This window comes from Tetrahymena thermophila (assembly GCF_000189635.1).
Source record: "Tetrahymena thermophila SB210 genomic scaffold scf_8254638, whole genome shotgun sequence".
Taxonomy (NCBI): Eukaryota; Ciliophora; class Oligohymenophorea; order Hymenostomatida; family Tetrahymenidae; genus Tetrahymena; species Tetrahymena thermophila.
The window spans coordinates 840,870-860,408 of record NW_002476407.1 but is presented as its reverse complement, the minus strand read 5'-3'; the positions used below and the strand labels follow the sequence as shown (position 1 = coordinate 860,408).

The following is a 19,539-nucleotide window of genomic DNA, read 5'->3' as shown; positions in this document are numbered from 1 at the left end:
AAAAGCTGTTACTGAAAAGTTAAAATGAATTAAAATAAAGTTTAAACAATAATCAAATAAAAAGAATTAATGTCTAAAAGAAAAAACAACTAAAATACTTGAGTTTAAATTGCACAACATAAAAACATGCAATAAAAACAAATTATAATAAATAATAAATTAAAAACTATTCTTTAGAATTTTGTAAATATAAAAAATATAGTAAAATTGTTTGTTTATTTATGTGAGTGTTAGGATTTAATAAAAATAAATATATTTATTTTTCAATTAAAATTTTTTTTTAAGAAACAGAAATTAATTTAAAATAAATATTTTGTATGTTCATTTTTTTGATATTAGGTCGTTGATACCAAGGTTAAAGCAAGTAAGTAAAAGATTTATTTCAAAATTTCTTGTGAATTAATAAAGAACTAACTCGTGTTCTCTCAAAATAATATTTATTATTAGTTTTTTATAAATGTCTAAAAAATAAGTATGTGTTTAAGTAAGTAAGTAATTAAGTCCGTTGATTTGAAGATTGTAAAAAAGACTTAGTAGCTCGTTTGCAAAATAAACGAACAAATGAATGGAAAAGTAGTAAGTAAGTATTTCAAAATCTATTTTGTGCTATACTAATTATATTTATTCAGTCACGTATTTGGATTTAGTTTGGTTCTATAAATTTAAAGAACGTAGATTAATCAAGAAATATTTCTAGGACCTTGAATTATTTATTTGCAAACTTATCACCTATAGATATATTTATTCATTTAAATCTCTTTTTGTATCCCAACAAAATTATTTATTATAAGATACCTTGAAAGAGATTTGAAATATTTTATCATCATTATCATCATTCGTGAGGTTTTTTTTTTTTATTAACAATTTATTAGATTATTAATTAATTGTTGGTAATCAATCTCTAAATATGTCTTGTAAATTTCAATAGTTTTTAATATTTTTATTACGATCGCAGACTCATATGAATCAAGGAGGGATTTGATAAGCGATTTATTAAACATAGTTAAAATTAACACAAAAATAAAACGGAGAGAAAAGATTAAAGAAAAGCAAAAATGTAAATAAGAAAAATGTAAAAATTAGTAAATTTATTGAATAAAAAGTGCCATATTTTATTGAAAAATAAGCCTCTTGATAGCAGAAAAAGTATAAAAAATGATTGGAAAATTAAAAATAAGAAACGAATTAAATAAAATAGGAAAGAATTAGAAAAAGAAGTTGAAAAAGAGGAAATAAAATTCGAGTTATGTTTTAAAAATGCAAGTATGAAAAATAAAAAAATAATAGGAATAGATTTCGTCACAAGACTTTGATTATAGATGGCCAAAAATTGATTTGGTAATATAATTTAAAATCATACTAAATATAAAAATTTTTTCAAGTAAAAGTCATTCATTCCTTTCTTTCAAATAATGCTCCCATAAATTAATTCTTGATAGTTTATTTATTTTTTTATTTATTTAAGTAGAAATATTAATTGATTTGATTGATAAATATGATAATGGATGGCGTGTGTTATTTATGTTGTGTTGTGTGATGATAATAAGAATAAAGGTGATAATTTTATAATTTATGGTTTTTGTTGTTTCAAGATCCATCAAGTTTATTTTATTTTAAGTAAGATAGATAGAATGCTTGCTGTATTTTTAATTAATTATTTCTTTCCTCTCCAAAAATTTTAAATATATTTATTTTTTTATTGATTTATTTTTTGTATGAATTTTTAGTAAAGTTTATGTGTTTTCGGGATGGATCATACATAACTTTAATACTGTTGAGGCTGCTAAAAGTATTAAATTGGTGGCTATTAAGAAGTGTATTATTAAAGAGTTGAGGTAGGATAGGATTGAGTGTAAACTTAAGTTTAAGGGAGTGGTTATGTATAAAGTCCCTATTGCACAGGCTGAGCTTAACCATAGGCGGTTGTAGCTGCGCCTTGTTGGGCATATTATACATATTGAGTATTATTTGCATATAAACCACTCTAATCTGTATAACCATAAGGTATTTAAGAAGGATTCATTTACTGTTAGTATGCTGCTGTTGTTCCTGCGACTTGTTGGCCTTGTTGCTGATGAGCTAGACTCATATGTGCTCCCTGAGAGGGTTATAGTTGACCCCCTTAAACCTGGCCTTATGGAACCTACTATGGCTAACTCTAATGAGAAAATTATCTAAATTTATTAACAATAATGTTTTTAAATATTTTTTTGCAATTCATTTTTTGGCTATCAAGTTGATTTATAGATTTAATGAATGACTGATTGATTGATTGCATTGGGAATACAATACCAGATTTTGGAGATCAACTTTGAATCTTAATATATTTAAGCTTAAAATAATTAATTAATTTACGGTTATCTGATTTCTTGTTCTCCATGAGCATAGTGACACTTGTCACCATTTTAGCAAGAACCTTTTTATGTAAATTACTAGCAAATTTGTGTTTTATAGCGGTCAACATAACTTTTAAGTTCTTCAGTACCATGTGCAAAATCACATGAATCTCCCTTGTTGCAACGTGCTATTTATTAATAATATTTTATTATATATGAACTAATAAATATGCTAATTAATTTTAATTACTTGTTTTAAAGAGTTAGCAAAGCTTTGTTTTTTTAAGGTTAGGAGGCTCTCTTAATTCAACCTATGTATGAGCATATCCACACTTATCTCCTTTCTTACATTATTGACCGGCTTCTACTGTAGGACACATTTTGGTTTTATGGAAAGCTGTCACACTTACTGTTTTTATTTAAATTATTTAATGACTGCTTTTAAAAAATGGTTTATTAATTAATTAAATAAGCAAATACATTTATTGCTATTTATGTCTTATTTATGGCTGTGGTTTTTATTTTTTTATACACCACTGCTTTGTTTCTTGGGTCCACCACGAGACCCATTTTAGAATCCTTATTAATTATTTTAATAACTTTAATTGTCCTAACCTTCATTTTTGGGCCCACGCATATCTCTTCTGGGGGGTTATCCGCTTGGTCCGCCAGGTCTGCCTCCTTGTCCTAAACGGTTATTGTGTTGAATGGGTCTTCTCACCATAGGTGGTGCCTGTTAATAAAATAATTGAAAATTTTTCTAATAAATGTTTTTTTCTTTTTATAAAGATTTATTTATGTTTAAAATAGAGTAAAGGTTAATTAAGTAGTCACATCTCAATAGACTGACTAACTTTCAAAAAAATTAAATAAATTAGACACTATTTAATAAATTATTAAAAATTTTTCAAAAATGTACATTTTATTATCCCTTTTATTATTAATGCTAGCTGCTAAACTTTCCACTGCCACTTCCAACATATTAATTGTTTCCTCCAAATCTACTATTTCCACCTTAGCCTCCATAGTTATCTAAAAATATTCAAAATTTTATTTAATTTTTGAAGGAGACACTTAAATAAATATGTCTTTCTTTCTAAGTAAAGACTAAATAAATTATGTGCAATTCTAATTACCTCTTTAGTTTCCACCTTTGTAACCTCCACCGTTTTAGCCGCCGTTTCCTCTGTTGCCGCCTCTCTATTTTTTTACATGTTTAATATTTAATACTAAGTATATCTATAACAATAAAATCTTACATTATTCATATTATTTTATTGCATGTTTCTTTATCCATTATTTTAGTAATGTTAATGTTGCATCATTCCTTAAGAATTCATTTAACCTCCTTAAGGCATCATACCAGAATTCATATTCTAGGGCATACCCATGGGATTCATATTCATTTGTGATGGATTCATATTTGATTAAGTATTTATAACAAAACTAGTAAATATCAATAACTTTCTTGATTTATGTAATTCTTTCTTTCTTCTTTTGTTTAATTGCTTTTTAATATTTTTTTCGATATTTTTTTATTATATTTTGAAAAACTTTATTATATTTTTAATTAATAATCCTTAATTAATTTTTAATAATATATAAATATCTATATATTTTCTCTCTCTATCAAATCTCATAGTCTCATTTATATTTTTCTTTCTTTCTTTCCTTTTTTTCTTTCTTTATTTGTTTGTTTGTTTTGAAGATCAGCTTGAACATAGTTTTCTCATGCTAAAATTTACTAGATAAGGTTCAATTGATAGCAATTGTTATGATTGAAATTTGATTTTCATTAATATAGTTTATTAACTAACTAATTTTTTATCACATTGTTAATCAATTTTATTCTTCCTCCTGTTTCTTAATTTTTAAATTTCCTTTCTTTGTTTGTTTCTCTCTAAAAGTAGCCTATGTAAATAAAAAATATGTTAACGATTATAAATTTTCTATATAAATATTATTTGCACTTCCATAAAAATATAATCGATATACATACATACTAATTGCCTTTTTATTTTTAAATAGAAATATTTATTAAAATAAATTAGACTAATGGATAAGTAAGTCTCCTTCCTTTAAATTAAATTGATCAAAAATTAATTATTAATAATTTCTTACAAAAATATAGCTACTTTACTAACTTTTTGAAAATATTCTGAGCGATTCTTACTTGTTTTAAGTTGATATTAGTTTTTGCTCTATGTTAGTATTATTAATTAATTATATTATTTTATCGAGGATTTCATAGATTTAAAAATTATATATTTAATATAAATTTAAAGGATTTAATTATTTATTTTAACCTATTTCTGCATAAATTGAAATGATGCGACAATCAAATTTGGTAACCTGCTAAAAACACAAAAGAAAAATGCTTTTTATTTGCAGAAATATTGACAAATGTGAGTGCTGCTTGAAACTATTTTGTGAAAGATGCGTCTCAAGTTTCAAAAAAAAAAATTAGAAAAAAAATTACATTGATAACGAAAATTATCTTCAGATTGAACACGATTTTGAGCTTTATGAAGAGTTTATTAATAAAATAGAGCAGTTATGCGTAACTAATGAAAATTATTATTAGATTTTCAACTAAATACTTTGTTTGTACACATAAAGTTAAATCCAATCTCAGAAACTCAAAATGCGCATATTGCTAGATTTAAAGGTGAGTTTGAAAATCTGTTCTGTATTCTAAAATAATTTGCTTTAGCTTAGCTAATAAAATAGAAATTCTCGATAGCAAATTAGCGAACTAACTCTTAGTTAATCTAATATTTAATAGCTTAGAATTTTTTATTCTGATAAAATAGTTCAGAAATATTCAAATTTGCTTCAAGCGATAGTAAATGCTGAGTAAGAACCTATTTCTTATTAAAATACTTTATTTAAATAGTTCTCTGGGCTCAAAGGCAAGTATATTAAATAATAGAAATTTGATGGTATATAAAGATAATTTCCAAAATATTTTGTAGTACTAAACCGTTTCCTATACGTTTATAATCAAGAGTAGTAGTTTTTTAGCTAGTTTGATTTGAGTTTAGGAGTTGAGTTACCCAATTAAATATATTTGCCTGATAGGATTAAAATACCTATTAAGTGTTAAATAACTCCTGTTACAGGAAATATTATTGCTATCCATCATTAAAAAAGCTTGCATTTTGTCGATATATAGTCACCTTAAAAATATAAGAAATATATCTTTCGTGATCTAATATAAAGCTTGACCCCCTTTGGTAAAAATAGCAAAAAAATTATTCTCTAATTTAAAGGCCGATTAGAATTATGGCTCCTCGATAACAATGGAATTAGATGTCTGAAGAGATTTTTTCATCCTGTAATTTAATACTATAATAATAAGTGTATAGTATTATAAGACTCTAAAAAAATAATTTGGTATTCAGCTTTCTCTGTATTAACAATAAATTTAATCACAGGAAATATTGAGCACTCTGTCCTAACAAGAGAATATATAGACTATAATCCAAATTACTTTTAATAAAACGTAGATGAATTGATAAATGATATCCTTGCTTAGAGCATTGGAGTTCTAAGAAAGTTCTCTATCTAAAACATAAAAAAAATAAATAATTAACTGTTGCTTATTTAATATCAGGACTATATTGAGATTAGACAAATAGCTGATTTAATTCTTATAGAAAGAATAGAAAATTTATAGTGTGAATCTACAGCCATTATTTATGAAAATATTCTCCTATTAGCAAAAACAAAGGACAAAACTAACGTTTAAATTGTAAATTTGCAAGATTATACAATTAAACAAATCTTTTCTTCAAAAGAAATGTATACAAAAGCCATATATTGTGATTCAAAACTCTATTTAGTTAAACATACTTACTTTGAGATTTCTAATAGAAACTAATACTTTAACACTCTAGTCTTAGATGTCTATATGTGAATTACTTTATAATTATATAAATATTAAATACTTTTGTTGTTAACTTAATTATAAATATTAAATATATAATGTAATTAATTTGTAGATTTATTTCAAAAAAATTATAATAATTATATTCTAAAATAAAAAATTATAATTCAGATATAAATATTTCTTTATCAAAGAGTAAAATTGATAAAAAATAAATTATTCAATCAACTCTAAATCTTAAAAAAAGGTTAAATATAAAATTATTTTAAGGTATGAAAAAGATAAATTTATAGGTTAATTTAGATAGAACACATATTTCATAAAATAAATGATTTCATATCAAAAATATTAATTTTCATTTTGTTTTTTCATTTAAATAATTTAATTAATTTTTTTAATTTATAAATTTTAAATTAATAATAAATCAATTTAATTTATTTTAATGATTTATTTATTTATTACTAAAATATTTCCTAATAAACTAATAAAATATTAATTAGCATCAAATTTTATGTTAAATTGCTTGTAGAAGATATCAAATGGATAATTAATTTATTTTATTTTCATAAATTAATCATCCTTAAATCAAGTTAAAAATAATTTTATCCTAAAAGTTTTAAACTAAAAATAATTTACTTTAATTTTTATAAAAATATTTATTTATTGTGAATACTTTGTATTTTAAGTTAATAAAATGTTAATTCACACATAATTTTCTGTTTAATTGTTTGTTGAAGATATCAAATGGATAATTAATTTATTTTCATAAATTAATCGTTATTAAATCAAGTTAAAAATAATTTTATCCTAAAAGTTTTAAATTAAAAATAATTTACTTTAATTTTTATAAAAATATTTATTTATTGTGAATACTTTGTATTTTAAGTTAATAAAATGTTAATTCACACATAATTAATTTTCTGTTTAATTGTCTCTTGAACATATCAAATGAATAATTAATTTATTTTATTTTCATAAATTAATCATCCTTAAGTCAAGTTAAAAATAATTTTATCCTAAAAGTTTAAAACTAAAAATAATTTACTTTAATTTTTATAAAAATATTTAAATACTTTGTATTTTAATTTAATAAAATGTTAATTAACACCTAATTTTCTGTTAAATTGTTTGTGCAATATATCATACGAATAACCAAATTTATTTTATTTTCATAAATTAATGGTTATTATAATGAATTAGTAAAGAAAATAAGCATAAAATAAGATTAGTTAGGAATTTCAACGAATATTTTTTTTAACAATTAACAATTTAATTAATTAATTTTGATTGATCAGTAAAGATATTGTTTCTCTGAAAATATAAGAAACACTCAAAAATGAATAAACTATAAAAATAGGTTATTGAAAGCTGTATAGATACAAGAGATGTTTTTGATGAAAAAAGGCTTATCTCAAAAAGTTATAGCAATGAAATGGAAAAAAAAAGATACGAAGAAAACTTAATAATGGAAGCTCGTATTAGAAATATTAAAAAAAATTATTAGCAGAAATATGAATCTCTACATTAGACATATTTGTACTAATGTGAATAACTCAAGCAGTAACTCCAAAGTGAAATTAAAAAGGAAATGTATTCATTTGAAAAAAAGATGGAAACGTTTTTAAAATAAATGAGCGAAAATGATTAGAGTATCAATAAATCTAGTATACAATACGGTTCTAACAATAACTCTTTTTCATAGTAATTTAATGATATCTCCTAAACACTTTGCACAGAATAAACTCTCAACTAATCAAGCGTTAATGATCTATTCAATTTTGTTGAATCACACGATAATTCATTATTTAACAAATAATAATAATAGAATTAATCATTTATACAACAAAGTAGCATAGCAAGCTATATTAATCAGCCATCTAGTTTTAGAACTAATATATCAGTTAAAAATAATAAATAAATGCGTAGTGATGACATCAATAATGATAGAAACTCTAAAGTTTAGCATTTTGCTGATAAAGAAAATTATTTTGAGTAAAGTAGTTTTTATTTAGGAAAAAATTAAAAAAGCAAATCAATTTTAAAGAACAATTATAATTAAATAAATGGTTTTGATTCAATTTACAAAAAAAAATAAAACCAAGAATGCTAATAATAGTCTCTTTACCTTAACTAAAATTAATAAAACATGTAATCAAATGCATCAAAATAAAAAAATTGGGATGCAATCAAGTAAATAAGATAATCGTTAAGAGAAAAACAAAATTCGCCACAGTAAATATAATCTTAAGCAAAAAAACAAGAAAAGAATTATTCAGTTGATCTAAACAGAAGCATTTTAAATAAATAACAAAAATATCCTATGTAAGAAGTGAACTAAAATTTAAACAGAAGTTTTTAAGTGTCAAGATAAGATAATTTAATCAATAATAATTTCCATAACCTTAGCTTTACAAATTTGAATCAATTTGAAGATTAGGTATCATTCTAGAGGTGTGATTCGAGTTCTTCATCAGACTCTGATAGTCATAGGCATTTAGATACAGATAGGTTAAAGAGATTTAAAATTGATAACATTAGCTTAATTAAAACAATTTAAAGAAACTAAAAGAAATCTTTTTCAAGTTAAATTTATAAAAAATGAGTTAATTAAATTAAATTTATAATGAGAGTTGTTCAGATAGGATTGCAAATATATATCTTTTTCTATTTTTAAATTGTAAATTATTCTAGATAAATAGTAAAAAGATTTTTGATTTTTAATATCAAAAAGGCTTCTTCATATATTGAATAAAAATTTTCTTTCTATTCTGATAAAATAAAGCTAATTTTAATTTTCTTTAGAAATTAACTTTAGATATTAAATTAATTTAACATAAAATATTAGAAATTATTTATTAAAATATTTTTTAAAAACTTCAAACAAAGATCTTAAAAACCCTTTAAAGTTAATTTATTTGTACTTAAAAAAATGTCTAATAATATAATACAAACTCTTAATTAATTTTATGATAAAATAATTATTTTAACTTTAATTGTTTATTTTATTTTTTACAAGTTTATATTTTATTTTAATTATTCCATTCATAAATCATCAGCCTCTAAGTCTTTTAGATGCTTTAAACTTTTAATTTAATTTTTAGACATGAGCACAGTTTTCTTTTTTTCAGTGGCATCTCTTCTTTTATATTTGCTATCTTAGTTATCTTCGTTTATGATAATAGTCTTTTTCTTTTTTTGGGTTTGGTTTTAGGTTCTATCATCTTAGTTGAATTCATCATCTTAATTTCTAGATTTAATAAAAGTCTTTTTCCTTTGATTTTTGGTATTGTCATATTCACTTTGATTGTCATTTGTTGCGTTTTGTTTGGGCTTAAACTCATCTAAGTCATCTAAGTCATCAATATCTTCATTTTTAAAAAATTTAGATTTATTCTTTTTCTTGCCTTTCTAAATATAATCATCATCATTTTCTTCTTAATAGTCACCACCTCTTCTAGATGAGACAGTATTTTTTCTTGATTTACTTCTCTTGTTACTTCTAACTGATCTATTATCATCATAATCACCATCTTCTTGCTCTTAAGCTCTTGAAAGTTTTCTTGATTTATTTCTTTTCCTAGATCTTGTGTTGTATTGATCTTCTTCATCATCATCTTAATCATATTTAATTTATTGTTTTGACTTCAGCTTGCTTTTAGACTATCTTGATCTTTTATAATTATCATCATAATCTTCTTAGTCATCATATCCATCATCTTCATAGTTATCTATTTTCTTTTATGACTTCATTTCTATGTTTCTTTTGGATCTTGCATTTATACTTTTTCTGCTTTTAGACACTGGTTAATCATATTAATCTTCCTCTTCCTGCTATTCATAATCTCTTAATTATCTACATAATAAAGAATCATTTAGTATAAAAGCATTATTTTGTATAATCGAATAAATAATTTACTTCTTAGAATACATTTAATCATTTTATTTAGAGTGAAAGACTGATTTTTTCTTCTTCCTCTATTATGCATATTCATCAGCTCCGAAGACTTAAATCTAAGGACTATTCACAGACATTTGCTTAATTTTATATTTTTTGCCATCTATTACTTAAAAATATTCTTAGTTATCATAAGGAGTTCCAAGCTAAGTTAAACGCTGCTGTTATAATTTAGTTGTATCGTACTAAGGATAGTTCATTTATTAAGTTTATAAGTTGTTTATATATTGCTGTTAGTCAAAAGAAAGTCTATTTTGACCCTAATTTGAACCTGTTGGAGAACTTATCATTGGTAGCTATTCCTTATACTTAGGTTTTTAATAAACTGCACTTTGGTTTATTTGTGGAAGCTATACAGCGTCTAGATTTTAAGCAGGATAATTCTAAAATGAATTTCTTTAATATTGCTAATTGCCATATGGATTATTTTGACTATTTCTATTTTAAAACACTTTATTAAAATAAATCTTGAAGAAAGAAAATTACATTAACTTTGGACTGCTTTAGGATTGTCTTATATGTTAATAATTTTGCTGATTTTGATACATTTGCTTGTAAGTCTAGGATGTTAAATCATTATATTATAATATATTACCTTAGTTAAACTATCCTGTAATGGCTGTTTATCCATTTACTCCTCTAAGATAGTCAGCTTAAAGTGTTTACTAAATAAGAGAGAAAAAGATTATAATCCAAAAAAAGAAATAGACAAACTCGTATGTATCAGTTTATTATTAAAAAAAATGTGTTTTACTTTTTAGACTAAAGGCCCCAACTTCAAAGGCATCAGTGGACGCTACGCAATATTATAGCAAAAAAAAAAAAAAATATAAATGGTAGAAAAAACATTTTATGATGAAATAAAATAGAAAATTTGTAGAACTTCTTATAAAGAGTAAAAAATACACTTTTTTCAATTAAAGCTAATCTCAATGCTTCTGTGTAATAATTGTAGTTTATAATATGCAATCTTTGTTTTAAATCATTTAAATCGTTTTCATATTCGTCAGGATCTGACTCTTCTAAATCCTTCTCATAATCCTGCCTTTTTCTATTCGAAATATACTTTTATTTTTATAAGTCGTAGGTACTTTTTTTTCTCAGATTGGAGGTGTTCATATAAATTGTTAGAGAATATAACTAAATATTAATTATTATTCAAAAATAAATCTTAAAAACTACTCTAAACAGATGGAAAAAATAAAATAGAATTTTTTTTCCTTTTAAAGCTAATTCAAGTCAAAATAATGCATTTTTAAAGGAATTTTATTTTCAAGACTTCCTCTATCTATCTATCATTTTATCTATAATAAAATAAAAGTGTTTTTTTTTTAAACAATTTATTTTATTCAAAAAATAAATAAAAGACTTTTTAATTCATTCATTAATTAATCGATTAAAATTCTCTATGATTTCTCTTAAATAATATATAATTAATTTAATAAAAAAATATCTAAAAAACAAAAAAATAAAGAATGGAAGCTCAATAAATTGCTTAAGGAGGCTAATCTGTTTGCTATAGGGTAAAAACCTAAAAAGGCAACATCTATTTACTGAAAGAGTTTTTAACTAAAACAGAATATAATCACGAAAAAAAAATCTACTAACACTTAAATGAAATTACCAAAGAAATTGATCTCAGTATCTTAAAAATGATCGATCATGATGACCACAAGTGTTAGATTGTATTCCCCTTTATTAATTTTTAGCTTGCTTTGATTTGCTCTAAAGTAAAAGAAAACAATGCAAGAGGAATGAAATGGATATTGGCACTTTATCATTTTACATAAGTTGTTAATACCATTAAAAAACTGCACAGTCTAAATTTATGCCACTGTGATATAAAAGTAGACAATATCCTTGTAGAGTAATAATCAAATGGTTTGAAAGATATTCTTATCGATTTTGGGCACTGCTAAAGTAAGAAATAAAATGAAAAATCAGAAGCAGTTTGTGGAACTTTAACCTATAATCCATTAGAATTAAATGAAGGAATTGCTAAATAACAAATTAAAGAATACAGCCCTTACATGTTGGATTTATTTTAATTGGGTATGCTTCTCTTGACTTTAATAGTTTATTTTCCTATTTCTGAGTAAAATAAAAAGTTAATAAGTTTGAAGAAAAAAAATAAATTTTTAGAATGTATTACCTTAAAATACAAAAAAACTTATAATACTAATTTACAAATGAAATCTGAAGTATATGATCTTATTTGGGATCTTTTAACTGGAAAAATTGAAGATGCTGCTTCAATCTTAGACCACGAAGTTTATGATTTATAAGAAGTCAAAAAAATGTTTACATGCCTCCCATAAACTGGAAATACAAAAGCTTCTTAGATGGAAGAAGAAGAAGAATACTTTAACTTTAATAACATAACATTTACCAAAAAAGATGATGGAAATAGAAGCGAAGGTACAGTAAGCATTGAAAAAGAGTTTTAGAAAATGTTACAAGAGAGCACAAAATATGAGGAACTAAAAGAATAAATCATTTAGTTTTGTGATAAGAACCCACGATAAATAAAGGAGAGTGAACTCCAAAAAAGATCTTTCTTATTAGAGATGAATACATCTTAAATATTATAACTCTTGTTGTATTGCTTTCATAAAAATAATTCTGATGTCTTTGATCAAAATATTTTTGAGGAAACATAAAATTTAACCTTGAAAGCCACTTTACAATATACTTCCAAAGATGTAATAACTGAAGATAGTACTGATGATGACGATGACGATGATTTAAAAGAACCTAAAATTGAAGAAATAAAAAATGATATTGAACTTCAGGTAGAAATAGTTATGATTGAAGAATTGAAGTAAACAGAAACAAAATCTATTATCTTCACACCCATAAAAGGAGAATCTATCTACTATAACAATTTAATTGAAGATATTTTAGGAGAGTTAGAAAAACTCATTTGATTTTATTCATTTTTCAACTATTAATATATAAATAATATTTATACTAATTGACAGATAGATTTATTTTATTTATTCATCTACATTTTTCATAGTTTTTGTTATTAATTGCTGTTTATAATTTATTTTTTCAATATTATTTTATTTCTACAGAATTCACTCACTCCTTTTAAAACTACATAAAAAAAAAAAGCACAATAATAAATTAACAATTATGGAAGGTATTTTCAAATTTGGAAAATTTTTTTAATTTGTGATTTTCATTAAATTCAATCTTGAGCAAAGTTTTAATTTCAATATTTATGTTTTTTCCCCTATTAAAATAAATTAAAAATATTTTATATTTTATTTTGACAATTATTAATCAAGTGTATCTATTAACTTGATTTATAAGATTTTTTTCAACTTTTATAAATTTAGAGAGAGAAACATCAAATTAATAATAATAATAAATACAATAAAGAAAATAGCTTCTTAATATTTATTAGAATTAAAAGTTCATTATTAATAAAAATTATATAAGCATTTAAACTATACACTAGTAGAAGACATAAATGACAGCGATTATGAGTAAAATGCTGTTCGAATAATTGAAGGAGGATAATCTACAGGCTTGATATTTACAGACTAAAGCACATAGCAGATTTGTTTTAAGAAGATATTTAATAATGAATAAGATTATGACAGAGAGAAAACATTTTATTAAAAAGTTCTAATGGAAATTGCTCCAAGCGATAGAAGCTCTTTCTTAGAACTACTTCACTTTAATGATTATAATAAGGAATTAATATTTCCATTTATAAAATAAAGATTTTTAGAAGTGTGTACCATATAAAAAGGAATAAAATCCAGATATTTTGCTTTGAAATTGTTTCACTTAGTTGTTGAGAAGATTAAAATTCTACATGAAATAAATATTTGCCACTGTGATATTAAATTCGATAACATCTTAATAAATGGCTAAGGTAAAGAAAATTACAAGGTTATTATAATTGATTTTGGTCAATACTAAGAGCTAAATATTAAATCTACAATGATTTGCGGAACTGAGTTATATAATCCACCAAAATTAATTCAAGGTCAGAAACTATTCGAAAACTTTGGAAAGTAAATTGAAGAGTATAGCCCATAAGAGTTTGATGTATACTAATTGGGAATGCTTCTTTTTAGAATATTGACCTAGCTACAAATAGGTATAGATCTTAAGATAGTTGCATAAAATAAGAGAAGATAATTATTCAAAAAAAAAATAATGAAGTTATATCAAAAAACATACTAAACTGAAATAATTTTAGATGAAGATATATTCGATTTAGTATTTTAAATACTGAGCCGAGAATTCACAGAGATAAAATAAATTTAATAACATTACATTTATCAATTATATCTCGAGGGTAAAATAAAGCCAGATGAAGATGAAGATCTTCAATTTGAAGATATGGTAAAATACCAAGAAGATTAAGACAGCAATAGAAGTGAAGGTGAATCTATTGAAAATAAAATAAATTAAGTTCATAAAAAATATTGTGATCTAATGAGAGAAAGTGAAAACTTTGATTCATTTAATGAGTGGTAAGGAGCATTTTTTAAATTATAGCCACGCAAAATTGATAGAAAAAAGCTTTATGGTGGTTCTCTTATTGCTGAAATGAGTACTTAAGATCTTTTAAAAGTTCTACTAAGCATTTTAGCAGAAAATAATAACTAAATTTTTAGCTAAAATATTTTCAGAAAAGCAGAAGACAGTTTAACTTTAGAAGTAGAATTAAATTATTAAACTGTAGAAATTGATAGAAAATACAATTCTGAGTAGCTTTAAGAAGATGAAGAAGATTTTGATGAGCTAATTTAATCATATATCATTGAAAAAATTAAAATGTAAATAGAAATAGTAACTGTTATTGAAAAGGGAAAACAAGTAATGAGTTCACTAATATTCTAAAGCAGCGATGCTGAAAAAATGTACTATGCTAACTTAATCTAAGAAATTAAGGAAAAAATATACAATTTTTGATTTGTGTCGCTCATCGACAATTATCATGCTCATTTTATAATTAATAACCAAAATATTTTAAATTATTTTTATTACTTTAAGAAATTAATTTTATTAAATCTTTTTGTGAAGTGCTTGTAAATGTTACATTTAAAAAAACCATGATTAATTATAACAAATAAAATTTAAAAAATTTATCCAAAAAATTTCTCTTATTTTATAAAATGTAAAAAAATAAAATTTCAAAAGTAATTTTAAAATAAAAACGTGTAAAAATGAAAAAATGGTGAACTATATTTTTGGGTTCGCATTGTCAATATCCTTTATATAACAGGTAGAAAAAATAAAATGGAATTTGTTTTCCTTTTAAAGCTAATTAAAGTCAAAATAATGCATTTTTAAAAGAATTTTATTTTCAAGACTTCCTCTATCTATCTATTATTTTATCTTTACTAAAAATAAAAGTGTTTTTTTTTTTAAACAATTTATTTTATTAAAAAAATAAATAAAAGACTTTTTAATTCATTAATTAATTGATTAAAATTCTCTATGATTTCTCTTAAATAATATATAATTAATTTAATCAAAAAATATCTAAAAAATAAAAAAATAAAGAATGGAAGCTAAATAAATTGCTTGTGGAGGCTAATCTGTTTGCTATAGGGTAGAAACATAAAAAGGCAACATCTATTTTTTGAAAGAGTTTTTCACTAAAACAGAATATAATCACGAAAAAAAAATCTACTAACACTTAAATGAAATTACCAAAGAAATTGATCTCAGTATCTTAAAAATGATCGATCATGATGACCACAAGTGTTAGATTTTATTCCCCTTTATTAATTTTTAGCTTTCTTTGATTTGCTCTAAAGTAAAACAAAACAATACAAGAGGAATGAAATGGATATTTGCTCTGTATCATTTTACATAAGTTGTTAATACCATTAAAAAACTGCACAGTCTAAATTTATGCCACTGTGATATAAAAGTAGACAATATCCTTGTAGAGTAATAATCAAATGGTTTGAAAGATATTCTTATCGATTTTGGGCACTGCTAAAGTAAGAAATAAAATGAAAAATCAGAAGCAGTTTGTGGAACTTTAACCTATAATCCATTAGAATTAAATGAAGGAATTGCTAAATAACAAATCAAAGAATACAGCCCTTACATGTTGGATTTATTTTAATTGGGTATGCTTCTCTTGACTTTAATTGTATATTTTCCTATTTCTGAGAAAAATAAAAAGTTAATAAGTTTGAAGAAAAAAAATAAATTTTTAGAATTGATTACCTTAAAATACAAAGAAACTTATAATACTAATTTACAAATGATACCTGAAGTATATAACCTTATTTGGGATCTTTTAACTGGAGAAATTGAAGATGTTGCTTCAATCTTAGACCACGAAGTTTATGATTTATAAGAAGTCATAAATATGTTGAAATGCCTCCCATAAACTGGAAATACAAAAGCTTCTTAGATGGAAGAAGAAGAAGAATTTAACTTTGATAACATAAGGTTTTACAAAAAAGATGATGGAAATAGATGCAATGGTACAGTAAGCATTGAAAAAGAGTTTTAGGAAATGTTACAAGAGAGCACAAAATATGAGGAATTAAAAGAATAAATCATTTAGTTTTGTGATAAGAACCCACGATAAATAAAGGAGAGTGAACTCCAAAAAAGATCTTTCTTATTAGAGATGAATACATCTTAAATATTATAACTCTTGTTGTATTGCTTTCATAAAAATAATTCTGAAGTCTTTGATCAAGATATTTTTGTGTAAACATAAAATTTAACCTTGAAGGCCACTTTAAAATATACTTCCAAAGAAGTAATTACTGAAGATAGTACTGATGATGATGATGACGATGATTTAAAAGAACCTAAAATTGAAGAAATAAAAAATGATATTGAACTTCAGGTAGAAATAGTTATGATTGAAGAATTGAAGTAAACAGAAACAAAATCTATTATCTTCACACCCATAAAAGGAGAATCTATCTACTATAATAATTTAATTGAAGATATTTTAGGAGAGTTAGAAAAACTCATTTGATTTTATTGATTTTTCAACTATTAATATATAAATAATGTTTATACTAATTGACAGATAGATTTATTTTATTTATTCATCTACATTTTTCATAGTTTTTGTTATTAATTGCTGTGTTTAATTTATTTTTTTTCAATATTATTTTATTTCTACTGCATTCACTCACTCCTTTTAAAATTACATAAAAAAAAAAAAACACAATTATAAATTAACATTTTTTGTACCAAATAATATAAATTTTAATAATATCCTAATCCCATTCTTTCTAAAATATATGGTATCATAATTTTTTGCATAGACTTTTACTAATAATTAATATTTTTTCATAATAAACTTTTTAAAATAGATTTTAATTAAAAATCTTATTATTTTAATTCAGTTGATCAGATTCTTCTAAATCCTTCTTATAATCTGTCTTTTTCTACTCAAAAAATACTTTTATTTTTATAAGTTGTAGGTGCTTTTTTTCTGAATTTGTAAGTTAGTCTAAACAGATGGAAAATTTAATAATTTATTTTATTAAAAATAAAAGACTTTTTAATTAATTTTATTTTTTAAAAAAATTTCATAAAGAAAACATCTAAAAAACAAAAAAGCAAAAAATGGAAGATTTTAAAATTAATTTTTATCACTAATCATCTACTTGCAAGGTATAAACCTTAAATGGCTAAGTCTGTTTTACCAAATAGTTTTTCAGCAAAAGAGTCTATAATTGCTAAAAAGCAATCTACTAACACTTAAATGAAATTACCAATGAAGTTGATCTTAGCATCCTAAAAGTGATTAAATATGATGACCACAAGCGTTAGATTGTATTCCCCTTTATTAATTGTTAGCTTGATCAGATTTTTTATCAACGAAATAGTGATAATACTAAAGGAATGAAATGGATAAGAGCCCTGTACCATTTTACATAAGTTGCTAATAGCATTAAACAACTGCACATTTTAAATTTATGTCACTGTAATATAAAAATAGATAATATCCTTGTAGAGTAATATTCTAATGGTTTTAAAGATATTCTTATCGGTTTTGGGTACTGCTAAAAAATAAAATAAAATGAACTATCATAAGCTTATAATTCATTTGAATTAAATGAAGGATTTGCTTAATCATAAGTTAAACCATACAATCCCTACAAGTTGGATTTATATTAATTGGGTATGCTTCTCTTGACTTTAATTACATGTCTTAAGATTCCTAATAAAATTAAAAATGTGATAAGTTCGAATAAAAAAAATATATTTTTAAGAATTATTTTATCTTAATACAGAGAATAATATAATACTGAATTATTAATGTAATCTGAAGTATTTGATCTTATTTGGGATCTTTTAACTGGATAAATTGAAGATGTTGCTTAAATCTTCCACCACTAAGTTTACAATTTATAGGAAGTCAAAAATATGTTGAAAGACCTCCCATAAACTGGAAATAAAAAAGTTTTTTAGATTGAAGAAGAATTTAACAACATTTTTATTAGGAAAAATGAAGATGGAAATAGAAATGATAATACAATAAGCATTAATAAAGAGTTTAATAATATGTTAAAGTCAAATTGCACAAGATATGATGAACTAATTTAAGAAATCAAATTTTTTTGTGATAAAAACCCACGATAAATAAAGGAGAGAGAACTCAAAACAAGATCTTTCTTATTTGAGATGAAAACATCTTAAATATTATAACACTTATTGTATTGCTTTGGTAAAAATAATTCTGAAGTATTTGATCAAAATATTTTTGGGTAAACATAAGACTTAACCTTGAAAGTCACTTTAAAATATATTTCCAAAGATGTAATTATTGAAGAGGGTACTGATGATGACAATGAAGAATATTTATAAGAACTTGAAATTGAAGAAATACAAAATAATATTGAATTTCAGATAGAAATTGTTATGATTGAAGAATTGAAGTAATCAGAAATAAAATCTATTATCTTCACACCCATAAAAGGAGAATCTATCTATTATAATAATTTAATTGAAGATCTCTCAAGAGATTTACAAAAAATTATTTGACTTTATTCATTTTTCAACTATTTATATATAAATAATGTTTATACTAATTGACAGATAGATTTATTTTATTTATTCATTTATATTTTTCATTAATTTGTTATTTGTAATTTATTTTTTTCAATATACTTTTATTTCTACATCATTCACTCACTCCTTTTAAAACTAAATAAAAAAAGCACAAAAATTAAATTAATAATTATGGAAGGTATTTTCAAATTAGAAAATTTTTTAAAATTAGTCATTTTTATCAAATTAATTCAATTGAGCAAAGTTTTAATTTCAATATTTATGTTTTCCCCTCTATTAAAATAAATTAAAACTATTTTATACTTTTAAGTAAAAATCTGAATAAATAA

The 19,539-nt window shown here is 23.1% G+C and overlaps 8 protein-coding genes across 8 annotated transcripts; 6 read left to right on the top strand and 2 right to left on the bottom strand. All coding sequences in view use genetic code 6, as the record gives it.

Annotated features, from left to right (window-relative positions):
* Positions 1-1,753: 1,753 nt before the first annotated feature.
* On the bottom strand, positions 1,754-3,943 carry TTHERM_00191720 (zinc finger C-x8-C-x5-C-x3-H type protein; the record flags this gene model as incomplete). Its single annotated transcript, XM_001016748.4, has 7 exons — positions 3,596-3,943; positions 3,473-3,536; positions 3,256-3,368; positions 2,817-3,069; positions 2,587-2,745; positions 2,356-2,524; positions 1,754-2,174 (listed from the first exon to the last, which is right to left on the bottom strand). The coding sequence occupies exons 1-7, from the start codon at positions 3,755-3,757 to the stop codon at positions 1,754-1,756; spliced, it is 1,341 nt and encodes a 446-aa protein (XP_001016748.4). The 5' UTR covers positions 3,758-3,943.
* Positions 3,944-4,665: 722 nt separating this feature from the next.
* On the top strand, positions 4,666-6,255 carry TTHERM_00191710 (hypothetical protein; the record flags this gene model as incomplete). The annotated part of the gene is made up of 1 exon (XM_001016747.3): positions 4,666-6,255. The coding sequence occupies one exon, from the start codon at positions 4,666-4,668 to the stop codon at positions 6,253-6,255; it is 1,590 nt and encodes a 529-aa protein (XP_001016747.2).
* A 1,610-nt stretch (positions 6,256-7,865) lies between these two features.
* Positions 7,866-8,558, top strand: TTHERM_000191709 (transmembrane protein, putative; the record flags this gene model as incomplete). Its single annotated transcript, XM_012797778.1, has 1 exon — positions 7,866-8,558. One exon carries the CDS (start codon positions 7,866-7,868, stop codon positions 8,556-8,558), a length of 693 nt encoding a protein of 230 aa, XP_012653232.1.
* A 709-nt stretch (positions 8,559-9,267) lies between these two features.
* TTHERM_00191690 (hypothetical protein) lies at positions 9,268-11,332 on the bottom strand (the record flags this gene model as incomplete). The annotated part of the gene is made up of 5 exons (XM_001016745.3): positions 11,087-11,332; positions 10,935-10,976; positions 10,667-10,845; positions 10,142-10,618; positions 9,268-10,078 (listed from the first exon to the last, which is right to left on the bottom strand). Exons 1-5 carry the CDS (start codon positions 11,297-11,299, stop codon positions 9,268-9,270), a joined length of 1,722 nt encoding a protein of 573 aa, XP_001016745.2. The 5' UTR covers positions 11,300-11,332.
* A 323-nt stretch (positions 11,333-11,655) lies between these two features.
* TTHERM_00191680 (kinase domain protein) lies at positions 11,656-13,107 on the top strand (the record flags this gene model as incomplete). The annotated part of the gene is made up of 1 exon (XM_001016744.2): positions 11,656-13,107. One exon carries the CDS (start codon positions 11,656-11,658, stop codon positions 13,105-13,107), a length of 1,452 nt encoding a protein of 483 aa, XP_001016744.2.
* A 712-nt stretch (positions 13,108-13,819) lies between these two features.
* TTHERM_000191679 (kinase domain protein) lies at positions 13,820-15,118 on the top strand (the record flags this gene model as incomplete). The annotated part of the gene is made up of 1 exon (XM_012797777.1): positions 13,820-15,118. The coding sequence occupies one exon, from the start codon at positions 13,820-13,822 to the stop codon at positions 15,116-15,118; it is 1,299 nt and encodes a 432-aa protein (XP_012653231.1).
* A 595-nt stretch (positions 15,119-15,713) lies between these two features.
* On the top strand, positions 15,714-17,162 carry TTHERM_00191670 (kinase domain protein; the record flags this gene model as incomplete). Its single annotated transcript, XM_001016743.1, has 1 exon — positions 15,714-17,162. One exon carries the CDS (start codon positions 15,714-15,716, stop codon positions 17,160-17,162), a length of 1,449 nt encoding a protein of 482 aa, XP_001016743.1.
* Positions 17,163-18,040: 878 nt separating this feature from the next.
* TTHERM_00191660 (kinase domain protein) lies at positions 18,041-19,183 on the top strand (the record flags this gene model as incomplete). The annotated part of the gene is made up of 1 exon (XM_001016742.2): positions 18,041-19,183. The coding sequence occupies one exon, from the start codon at positions 18,041-18,043 to the stop codon at positions 19,181-19,183; it is 1,143 nt and encodes a 380-aa protein (XP_001016742.2).
* Between the last annotated feature and the right edge of the window lie 356 nt (positions 19,184-19,539).